At 39.6% G+C, this 12,907-nt stretch overlaps 1 protein-coding gene across 1 annotated transcript in view; it reads right to left on the bottom strand.

Annotated features, from left to right (window-relative positions):
* The window catches only part of LOC125227446 (adenylate kinase isoenzyme 5), a 55,256-nt gene that overhangs the window by 28,873 nt on the left and 13,476 nt on the right, over positions 1-12,907 (bottom strand). Inside the window, exons 4-5 of the mRNA XM_048131765.1 lie at positions 9,288-9,430; positions 536-718 (exon numbers count right to left, since the gene is read on the bottom strand). Coding sequence (XP_047987722.1) covers positions 536-718; positions 9,288-9,430 — 326 coding nt within the window. The remainder of the gene's footprint in view (positions 1-535; positions 719-9,287; positions 9,431-12,907) is intronic.

Raw genomic sequence — 12,907 nt, 5'->3', positions numbered from 1 at the left:
ATTTCCTCCCTGGTTTTTGAAGATAGAACAATTTTTTCAACACAGATTATTGTTATTTTTATCTATGTCGGACCGTTTTGAATTTTTTGCTTAGTGCGTACATAGGCACAATTGTATACGTAACGATAGCCTACACTATAATCTGTATATAGTATTATCTCACTCACGGCTATAAGCATCCCGCTCTGATCGAAGTACTCAGCCACCGGCATGACGCTTCTATAGAAGTTGTTGAGTTCCGTCCGCGCCAAACTGAGTACCACGTGACCGGTGGCGGCGCCATACTCGATTTGGCGCACCGGTACCCTTAATGTGTCACCATAATTATACCTATAGGTACGTAACGATAGGCTGCACTATAGTCGTATAGTATTATCTCACTCACCACTATGAGCATCCCGCTCTGATCAAAGTACTCAGCCACAGGCATAACGCTTCTATAGAAGTTATTGAGCTCCATCCACGCCAAACTGAGTACGTTGCTCTATAGTTACTGTAGCCTACACTATAGTCTGTATAGTATTATCTCACTCACCGCTATAAGCATCCCGCTCTGATCAAAGTATTCAGCCACCGGCATGACGCTTCTGTAGAAGTTGTTGAGCTCCATCCGCGCCAAACTGAGTACAACGTGACCGAGACGGGCGCCATACTCGATTTGGCGCTCCAGTACCCGTTGGCGCCAACTGACTAGCACCACGCCGCTTATAGTCTGGATCTGAAATAAGAATGTAGCCTTAGTAAACAAAGTCAAAACACTTTGATGGCGGTCTAGGCAAAACTACTGTAGAATGGGATCCCTTCCGAGGTTTTTTCAGGATATAGGGTTCACCAAAAAGGAGTGTGTATACTCGTTTTTAAAGGGTCGGCAAAACCCAGGACCTAATACATCTGGAGATACATAGGCATCCATAGTCTACAGCAACTGCATACCATTAGGCAAAGCGTACGCTTGTCTGCACCGTGTGGTATAAAAAAAAACTATATGTCATAACGATAATTATGCTTTTTCTTTTAAGTCATTTGTATGATTTTTTTGCATTCACGTGGATAAAACGCAATTTCCTTATCGACTTTTGACGAAAAAGCAAACATGTTACAAATCGGTGAAGTGAAAGCATGATGTAATTCTATGTATGATTCATATTTACACAAATAAAACGATATAATAGGCCAGATTCCACTTAATAACATGTTTCGATTCCTCGAAGCATTTCTTTATACTCCTATATCCAATAATAGTAAGGTTCAAGTTCAAATTTCATTGCGAAAAATGAAATTAATGAACATCAAATGTCGATGTGTGAGTCACCCACACACGCGACTGTGATTCATTCTATGATATTGCAAAAATGATGTATGTATGGTCAAAGACATATATAACTCCGTATAGACAGATAAAGTCTAAGAAAAAACGTACCCCAGTACCATACAGAAAAAGGTACGGTGGCCTAGATGGCATTACACCTTTGGGGTACGCTCAGCTAGATGGCGCTAATATTAATATTTACATTTTAAAACATATCAAGCTAAGAATATGGGCCAAATTGTCAAAACTGAAGCTCAAAAGTTTTAAGCTCGTTTCGAGAGATGGCAGTCTATGCACTGTGATCACACATTTTATTTCGACAGTAACTCTCTATAATACTCGATCCTCTTTGGTATGGTGCAATAAAACATGTAGATCTTGTAAATTAATTAGTCATTCCGATCAATTTTACTTTTCTACTGTACAGTCAAAAAAGCGTTAAAAATATGTATATACACCTTAATATACACTATACAGGCAATAAAGTTCTGTACTAGTTTACTAGCCAAGTTTGTACCCACCGATTTTTGCAGCATTTTGGTCAAAGTTGGTTCTTTGGGAATTAAACAATTGCGATGTTTACTTGTAATGAAACTAAACAAATAAGTTTGTCATTGCAATTCCGCCTACATACATACATGCAATCACGCCTGTTTCCCATAACAGAAGTTCTCAAAATGTTTTTACATAGCCACGTCAGCAAATTTTAATTGATACTATTATTGTACCAGCATTTAGTAATATAAGTCGACTTTCGTAAGATATACAGAGTGGGGCCTGTAACAAAGGCGAAGAATTGAACTCTATGCTATTCTCCTTATACTGATCAACATTTGTTCGGCGACTTTTAAAAATAACTTGTATTTTGATTTTTATCACCCTTGAAAGTTTTTTCTAAGAAGTAATGTATTGCGAATTTTGTTAAGTCTAAAGTGTGACAGACAACGTCAATGACAACAATAATGGCGTACATTGAAGCTAATATTTATTTTGTATGAAAATTTAAAAATTTTAAGACTTTATAATCTTTAAAAGTCACTGAACAAATGTTGATCAGTATAAGGAGAATAGCCTACAGTTCAATTCTTCGCCTTTGTTACAGGCCCCACTCTGTATACAGGATAATTGATGCGCTGGTAGCCTAGCGGTAAGTACGTGCGACTTTCGTTCTGGATGTCGCGGGTTCAAACCCCGGCTCGCACCAATCAGTTTTTCGGAATTTATGTGCGAAATGTCATTTGATATTTGCCAGTCGCTTTTCGGTGAAGGAAAACATCGTGAGGAAACCGGACTAATTCCAATAAGGTCTAGTTTACCCTTCGGGTTGAAAGGTCAGATGGCAGTCGCTTTCGTAAAAACTAGTGCCTACGCCAAATCTTGGGATTAGTTGTCAAAGCGGACCCCAGGCTCCCATGAGCCGTGGCAAATTCCGGGATAACGCAAGAAGGATGATGATGAATTGTTATAATTAAGATAATATATAGATACTAGAGAACCTTAATGACGAAATAAAACTTACTAAAATCTCAATTCATCAATAAAATCTTGGTAACAAAATAGGAATAAAATAAAAATAAAAAAACAAATTTAACTTCTTCCTTAATTTTTTGAGAACTGCTCATAAAGGGGTAGGCAGAGCACATGAAACTTACTCATGTTTCAGTGCCACTCTTGGCAAATAAGGGGTTGCAAAAAAAAAACGAAAATTGTGACGCATGTATGTGCGGTAAAGTATACATACATTTTCTAATGGGTCGTTCTATCTTTTCGTGCCGATTTGGTGTTTGAGCTCGGATCAAGCGTTAAGATGACTCTCATGTACAAGTGGTTATTTTTAAAAGTTGTATTTTAAGTTTTAAACATAAGGCGAGCATGTTGGAAATGTGCTAGCTCTTATAGTTTTTTTTATAAAAATAAAAAACATGCGAAATCTTCATTTCCCTCTTACCAAAAATGGCGTACCATGAAGTTCAAAATTACAAAACCCATAATTTACAGACAAACCCCAGTTTTCTTTATTGATTATAAGTAAGTATATAACTAATACTATATAAGTGCATATTCAGCTTAGCTAGCGTGCATCTTTGATAGAGAGAACGCACTTTTTAATTTTGTCACGCGCGCAATTTCATTTCCAGTCGAAAAAATTGTCAGACTTGTCCAGTTTGAACGCGCCTTTATTTACAAACACTCGTGATCCCCGCGTGTCTCTGCCGCCTCAGCCTGCCACGATTTGTCAATGGGGAAGGACGTACGTTAATGGTTTACCAACAATTTCGATTCTCCTCATCAAAATCCAGTTTCGTCCTGGGTAAGTACTCATTACCATCTGGTTATTATTTTGACATTACGTAGTGAAAGAAATTGCTTGTCAAGTTAATTTATTATCATTTAGGTATGTCTTCATTTGGCTTGCTTGGTGGCCTTGAAGTCCGAGAGACGGCGAAGATATTTGAAATAAACGTTAAAACTTCATTCCGCTCCAATTCATTTCCGTCCATTTCCTTCCAATTTTGGCGTGGAAGGGAATGAATCAGTTTGGAAGGAAATGATAATAATGGGGCTACAGAGGGCGGGACCTGGCTATCCGCGTACCGTTTCAGATGCTACGTCTGTTTCAGGCACTTGAGCCATCCACCACCCTGTCGGACCAACGGCTATCGGATCAGGTGCGCGTCATTCAGCAGTCAAAGCGGCTGGATGACGTCACACTTGATTGGCTTGGATTGGCTTCGCGAGGTGGCTCTCGCTGCTCGCGCGGACTCCGCTTCTCCTTCTCCGCGGAACTTCTGGCTGGCAACGCAATTTCAACAAGCCAAGCGCAAGATCTTGGATCCAACTGGTGTTACTTTCTTGCTGTATAAGTCCGGTAGTAACACGGAAGCAAAAAACTATAGACCCATTACGTGCTTGCCTAATGCCTGCACTATACAAGCTCTTTCCATCTATTTTGAGAGCAAACGTTAACGCGAATATTACCTCTAACAATATTTTGGCTTCCGCTCAAAATGTCTTTGGTAGGGTTGGGTCCCGCGGTACTAAAGAGCTCCTATTAGACATGACCATCTGCCAACAAGTTCAGCGGAACAAAAGGCCATCTCGGCCGCTTGGATTGACTATAAGAAGGCACAGATTCGGTGCCTCGATCACTTATGGCTGAGACAGATATTGGAGCTGTATAAACTTAAGGCAGTTTTAATATCCGTCCTGGCCGCATGTAGGTATGAGGCAGTGGACCACAGTCCTTCGTCAGACAGGAGACAGGGATGACCCCCTTGGCCCGCCGGACTTCATAATGAAATATTCCAGGGTGACATTTGAGTCCATAGTGGTTCTGCCAAGCTCTGAATCCTCTCGGCACTCTGCTGAAGGATTCTGGGCTAGGTTGCCAGCTTCAGAGAGAGGGTGAAGTCATTTCTCACCTTCTGTACTTGGAGGATCTCAAACAATTTTCACCGAACACCCAAGATCTGATGGTGCTATTGAAAACCACAGAACTTTTCAGTACCGCCATCAAAATGGAATTTGGTGTCGATAAGTGTGCGGATATGCATGTATAGCGGGGGAAGGTAGTAAATTCAGAAAATTTACACTTTTCTGAGACAATGTGTCGTTCAGATCTATCTCTAAATCAGAAACCTATAAGTACCTACCTTGGTATGCCACAGTCGTTGGGTATTGAGGATGATGACATTAAATGGTCGGTGAAGGAGCGCTTTATCAGTCGGCTAACAAAAGTCCTTAACAGTATTTTGTCAGGAGGCAACAAAGTGCGCGTCTTTAATGCCTGGTTAATGCCCCTACTCATAATTATACTCTTTTGGCATGCTAAAGTGGACCCAGACCGAGCTGGACGCCCTGGATCGAAGGGTCCGCCTACTCCTCACCACACATCGTATGTTACACTCATGAGATTGTACATCCCACGGAAGTGCGGAAGTCGAGGCTTCCTAAACGCCAAAAATCTCGACAACCTCGAGGTGTACTACCTCAGGAATTACTTACTTAACAACGAGTGTGGGATGCATCGTGATGTGGTGGCAATAGACAGAAACCTCACGCCGCTCTCCTTGGCGAAAGAAAACTGGCGCAAACCTGTGGTACTAAGTACTGCGGACCGCAAGGCAGTATGGGAGAGCAAGCCGCTACAAGGGTGGTTCTACAAGGCCCTCACGGGACCAGATGTAGACCTGCTCGCATCATTGAACTAGTTAAGATTCGGGGACCTCTATTGAGAAACCGAGGGTTTTGCCTGTGCAATTGCGGATGAAGTTATGATGACGAACAACTACCGGAAATATATCCTGAAGGACGGTACGGTCGACATTTGTCGGGCATGCTGCCGTCCCGGAGAGTCACTCAGGCGACAGGCATATCATCTATTATCTCGGGTTGTTCTCATCTTGCTAACGGTGAGTACTTGTACAGTCATAATCTTGTAGCCAGGATTATTCACCAGCAGTTTGCTCTTCAATACGGACTTGTGGACCGCGAAGTACCATACTACAAGTACACTGTCGTCCTTAGTAACTGCGCCAGTTATCGAAATCGGTTATGCCACGCTCGCTCTATTGGGATCGATCGATCTGACAGGACTATTGTAGCCAAAAAGCCTGACATTGTGGTAATAGATCGACCACAACGCCGGGCCGTGCTCGTTGACATCACCATCCCCCATGATGAGAATCTCGTGAAAGCCGAGGACAAGTCCAGTATGTACCTAAACTTGGCTCACGAAAATTTGGAAAATATCAAACAGTTGATTATTATATTATAAAACAGGTATTAAATCGTTTTATTTTAAGCCTCCATCTTTTAAAATATAATCAATTTCATTTCCATCCTTACGTGGACATTACCTTCCCATGGATTTTCATTTCCATCTACGCCTTCATTACAATCCTTACTTTTTCTTAGAAAGTAAAACTAGTATAAAGGTGCCTTTCACTAAAACATAGTTACTATGTGTATATACATTCGCAATATCAAAATAACGACCATACCTTTAAAAAAAAAAGTTATCACAAAAAACGCCAAATCGGCACGAAAAGATAGAACGACCCGAATACACATGCATATGCATTATACAAAAACGAACTAAATAAGATACCTAACATTAAAGTTGAGTACAAATGAAATTACGAGGAGCAATTCGGACATGCGTGCTCGGCCATCGCCACAAAAATCGAACTCGTTTAAGGTCACAACGAATTAATCTACGATTTATAAGTTTGACACATCGCGCGGAGGGAATGTAACAGGTGTATCAGTTCGATGTGCTCTTGGTGGTTTTCTATACAGGTGGGAATGAGTTTGAGTATACCGACAGATTTTAATCACGCACTTTTGAGGCAAAAGATAAAAAAATTATAGATGAGGAAACTTTGCCATAAATAAATTATATTTTTTTGTATTTTTTTTTTAACTTTTTTTATGTATTTTGACATAAAAAGTAAAAGTTTTTAATAAAACCGGCCAAGTGCGAGTCGGGCTCGCGCACAAAGGGTTCCGTAGCAGCAAATATAATAAACTTATTATGTCAATTTATACACCTGCCAAAATTACAGTTAAATCAACCTATCTCAAAAACTATAAGAGATACTTTGATCAAACCAAAAATCGTTGAAAGAGTTAATTAGCATGCATCACCTCTATTTTTTTTAGAATTTTATACCCCGTAGTTATAAAAATAGAGGGGGGGGGACATACTTTTTACGACTTTGAGAGCTGATATCTCAAAAACCGTTCACTTTAAGAAAAATGTTTTTTAGAAAACTTTATATCATTTTAAAAGACCTTTCCATTGATACCCCACACGGGTATGTACATCGAAAAAAAAATTTTCATCCCTCAGTTACATGTATGGGGGCCCCACCCCCAATTCTTTTTTTTACTATTTAGTGTCATAATTTTGTAGCGGTTCATACAACACATATTCCCATCAAATTTCATCACTGTAGTACTTATAGTTTCCGAGTAAATCGGCTGTGACAGACGGACAGACGGACAGACGGACAGACGGACAGACGGACATGACGAAACTATAAGGGTTCCGTTTTTGCCATTTTGGCTACGGAACCCTAAAAATGGAACTTAACATGAGTTATAACTTTTTTTTACTGAAAACCTCATTTTCGAAAGGTTTTAGGTACTTGTCATTTTCCGGCATCTAAAATGAAGATTGTGAGATTATTCTCAATAATACGCCATTAATAGTACATTACATCAGAGGCCGGGAAAATGAGGATTTCCGGCCAAGTGGGTATATACCGGATAGGGATACGAGGCCGGGAATCCGTTTTCACGCCGAGGCATGTATAGTGCTTTTCTCAAACATACAATGAAATAAAAAAAATGCTCTAAAGGACAATATTTTATAAAAAAAAGTTACTTTGCAGGCCTAGGCCTAAAAAATAATATGAAATCCCTTTACAGTCCTCTCGAGTTGTTGCGCCCAAAAAGCGATACTTCCCAGCCCATTTTAAGGAACGTAAAGACAATATTTCATTGCATGTTTGAGAAATAAGGCTTTTTGTACTGAGTAACAATAAAAAAACTATTCTTTGTAAATTGATAAATAACTCTGAAACAAGGCGAAATCCAGAAAAGTTTATATGACATTTTAGTTTTAAAATGGGATCAGAAAAATGCTGTTATAATTTGTCAGGTCACCCATTCCTACCGTGTATTTAAAAACAATATCCTATTTAATAATGCTAAATAAATACATACATACCCTCGCCTGTTTTTCAGGGGTAGGCAGAGATCACGGATTTCCATTTGCTACTATCCTGACAAACCACTTTCGCTTCACACACTTTCATAACGTTCCGCATTTTTTTTTATTATAAATGGGCTTACTGGCCTACGATAGAGTGAGCTCGCTCAGAAGATGCCTGTTCACTCTTGATTTGAAGGTTGCCGGGTTATATGAGCTGGGAAATATAGCCGCCGGCAGTGCGCATAAGAAAAGGAGAAGCAAATCGCTCACATACATGTTCATAAGTACATGCTTGTCAGTTTTGAGTATTTCTGACCTATGACACTTATAGTGCCACCAAGATTAAGTTGACCGTCTACTACTTACTACTAGGTACTATACTTGTTACCAAGGACGATATATACCGGGACTGACAGACAGAAAAACTATAGCCCATACAAAAAAGTGTAGGTACCTCTGAAATGTACTTATGGGTCTTTTAGGGATAAAAATAGATGGCGCTGTTTCGCGGCCTGGAAGTGGCAAAATAATTTTTTTCCCCAAATTTCTTGCGTGTTTTAATTTTTTAATATCTGGGCAACCGAGCTTCGCTCGGTTCTGTTTCGTATCCTTGACATGTGTCGCCATCTAGTTAAAAAATGAATAGTACCTACATTGAGCGAAAGAATTCTCAGCCTTAACAACACAACTACTCCACACGAGATGGCGCGCATTTCGCCACAAAAACTCAAATAGTGTATTTTCTATTCGTTTTAGCCTTGACCTGTGTCGCCATCTAGTGTTTGCAATAAATAGTACTTACATCGACCGAAAGAATTCTGTCTTAACAGTACAACTACTGCACACGAGATGGCGCGCGAAGAAAAACGCATGAAAACTCGAAAATTCGCGTTTTCCGGGACCTAAGGATAAGTTAGACCGATTTTTCACCCCCAAAAACCCCCACATAACAAATTTCTGCGAAATCGTTAGAGCGGTTTCCGAGATCGTCAGTGTAAATAAATATATATATAAATAAATAAATAAATAAATAAATAAATATACAAGAATTGCTCGTTTAAAAGTATAAGATAAGAACAAATGTCATATTTCTTTATTTTAATATCACGATTTAACGCCAATACCTACATATTTTGAAAAAAAAATAAAATTGTAGGCATCATCAGTAGTATTCAATAGGTGGCGCTAAAAATTGAGGTACGATTCTTAGTAAATATGAAGACTGTCAATCCTATAGAAATCATCCTTGCTTGTTACCTTATCAGAGTATTCAGCGACGTCCCTCATAGATCTCGGGTACCCGGAGACCAGGTAAGTCTTGGCTGTGGGCGCCATCTTCATCTCCAACATTAACACTTCGGTCACAGTCTTGCTCGATAGTGTGCCGAAATCTTGCATATCTGCAACAAGGGTTATGGTTAATAGTTATTTGTTATACAAGGGGGCAAAGTTGTATTTTAACGCCGAGTGTGGAATTGAAAAACGAGCAAGTGAAAGGATTCTATAGTTGAACCACGAGCGAAGCGAGTGGTTCGAGAATAGAATCCTGAACTTGCGAGTTTTTTAACACACGAGAAGTAAAATACATTTGCACCCGAGTGTAACACAAAACTTTTCCCCTCACTATAGCGAGGAAACTACAACGCAAAAAATGCGTTTATCACTGCTTCCAGTAGTTCCACAGGTGGTAAATCATCTTTATTAGTTTTATTACTAGATTCACCTACTTTTATCAATTTTAAAGCAGTTAATTTGACTTTATTCGAGGTCAAATTACTTTACCCACTAGTGGATAAAATGCGTTTTTACCCGCTGGTATTAAAGGACAAAACACGTGTTTCCGAGCTAGTGAGGGGAAAAATAAGTTAGTAAAGTAGGCGATTATGCCGCTCTTATGGATATATCCAGCAGGGCTAGCACATGTCTATCTCGCCGCGACATAGATCATATATATTTTTTTCTAATGAGGAGGCACACTGGCATTTTATCCCGCCAGGCGGCGCTTGTGCAAGTGACCAGGCATTTCACTGTCATTCATATGTGTAAGAGAGAAAAAATACTATCTTCTCGCTCTTGCGTAAGAAATTCTTTATCTGTGCAATGGACTAATAGGGTGGCGCCATCTGTCATAACCTTTGAGTGTGCCTCCTCATTGTAATAATGACATAAGGAGGACTGTGTGCGTAGCCGAATGGCATTTCTCCGACGCCAAACGAAAACGAAACGCCGCGCCAGTTAGTCCGGCTCTGTCGCGCCAATACGCACGAGCGATAGAGATAGATATCTACTAGCGTTTCGTTTCGTGAGCGTTTCGTGAGCGTTAGTGCCATTTGGCTACGCACCCTGCACGGGAAGCATGGTCGCGCGATAGATGATAAAATATCAGACCGTCCCTACCGCACTTACTAATAGCGCGATAGGGACGGCCTGATATTTTATCGTCTATCGCGCGACCATGCTTCCCGTGCTGGTCTATGTCACGGTTCTCGGCGATATAATCTCGAGCCAATCATGTGCTAACCCTGCAGTTATCAAAAAGTGTATCTTGTTCTCATCATCAGGTCAGCGCCATGATATAAATAACATTATATAGGCGGCCTGAGCTAAACGCATCTTAAAAAAAACGCATCTTTCAAATGAAAATATCATATAAAGAGATAAGTAATAAGTATATGTACAGGGATTGCGGATAACATTATTTTACTTTACTTTTATAAATAATACTATGAAGTAATAAACTACATTATTTTAGGCATTAAAACACTCGCTTTATCTTATTATGGAACTCGCCTCTGGTTCGTATCATCAAAGAGGATCGAGTATTAAAGAGAGTTACTGTCAAAGTAAAATGTGTATTCACAGTGCATAGACTGCCATCTCTTGACACAGACTTAAAACTTTTGAACATCAGTTTTGACAATTTGGGCCATATTCTTAGCTTTATATGTGTTAAAATGTCAAATATTAATGTTAGCGCCATCTAGCTGAGCGTACCCCAAAGGTGTAATGCCATCTAGCCCACCGTACCTTTTACTGTATGGTACTGAGGTACGTTTTTTTCTTAGACTTTATCGGTCTATAAGGAGTTATATATGTCTTTGGTATCATAAAACATGAGAGTTGTTATATGAAACGAACCAAAAGCGAGTTTTAATGCGTCTCATTATGCCTAAATAACTATTAACTCATTCCCAATGTCCATAATTATTTCACAATTACTGGTTATAACATAAATAAGCATATTAGAAAACAAAGCAACACGGTTTAAGGATGTCATTCAGGGAAATTGTTAAACTAAAACAATTAATGTTTTTATAGCCTTGACTATTTTGAAATGTACTCCACGTGTCCGTTCCCGCGGTTAGGGTGACCAACTGTTATCGATAAGTGGTGGACAGTCTATTACTTATTATTTTAGTGGTCCAAAATAAACTTTGGAACTAGTAGATCGATTGTGGAAGTGAGGCAAACATTTATGACTATCTGTTGTACTCGTGAATTAAAATTTTCTGTAGGATTTATTTAATACTAGCTTTTGCCCGCGGCTTCGCCTGTGTTAAATTCGAAAACTGCGGCATGCTCCACCCCCATTTTAGAGAAGTGAGGGGTTAGAAAGACACCCTTCAACTATCTCCAAAAGCATGACAAGACAATTCGTAGCTCCGTTTTGCCGTAGACGAACAAACAAAGAGACACACACACTTTCCCATTTATAATATTAGTAACATGTATAAATTGTAGTTATGGTTATACCTATGTTCCTGTAGGTTATTTCATCACAGACACACTCATTGCCTATTTGCCTATTTCTGGGTTGATAAGTACCTAACTTTCGTGCCACATTGTAGTAAACGTCAGATCTTATTGCCTTTTTCGTTCATAATCATTTCTCTGTGAAAAAGCCGACTGAAATCGCCTGGCGATTGTGTGTAAGCGATAACTTCATTAAATTATTAGTGAGACTACCGACATTTCATATCTGGAGGCACTAGTGCCCCGGCCTAGACGCGCCATCTATTTCAACACAATGTTAGGTATGGTAACATAAATAAAATAAATAAATATTGGGGACTAGGGATGTACCGACTATTGATTTGACCGACAAGGCCGACTACCGACTTGTCGCGCTTGGGTGGCCGATTAGTCGGCCGACTAATCGGCCTGAGCATAATTTTCGACTAAATTCATCAGAATTTTAGAATTACATTTTTGGTCCTTCGTTCGGGCTTTAAATTTTTTCACAAGTTCAATTTTTCAAAGGTCTATGAGAATATTTATACATTTTCCTATTTTTAACAACCGGTTTGGCTTAGTGGGTAGGTTAGTGATCCTGCCTATGACACCCGGTAGCCCTAGGTAGGACATTTATTTTTGTGATGATCACAGATATTTGTTATTTTATCTAACCAAGGTATAACGAATCGGTACATAATACAATTATATCAGCTGTTCATTTACTTTTGTACTATTTTCTATGACTTATAAAATGCCGACTAATCGGCCTGTTTTGCCGACTATTCGCCGACTACAAATGTGGCCGGATAGTTGGCTTTCCCGACTAGTCGGTATCGGTACATCCCTATTGAGGACACTTTACACAGATCAACCTAGCCCCAAACTAAGCAAAGCTTGTACTATGGGTGCTAAGCGACGATATACACACTTAAATAGATAAATACGTACTTATATACATAGAAAACATCCATGACTCAGGAATAAATATCTGTGCTCATCACACAAATAAATGCCTTTACCGGGATTCGAACCCAGGGCCGCGGCTTAGCAGGCAGGGTCACTACCGACTGAGCCAGAGCTGAGACAGACCGGTCGTCAACATGGAATAAGTTTTTCTTGTTCTTGAGAGGTGAGATATACTT

This window comes from Leguminivora glycinivorella, chromosome 6 (assembly GCF_023078275.1).
Source record: "Leguminivora glycinivorella isolate SPB_JAAS2020 chromosome 6, LegGlyc_1.1, whole genome shotgun sequence".
NCBI lineage: Eukaryota > Metazoa > Arthropoda > Insecta > Lepidoptera > Tortricidae > Leguminivora > Leguminivora glycinivorella.
The sequence above is the reverse complement of the archived record's forward strand: the minus strand, read 5'-3'. Positions and strand labels throughout refer to the sequence as shown.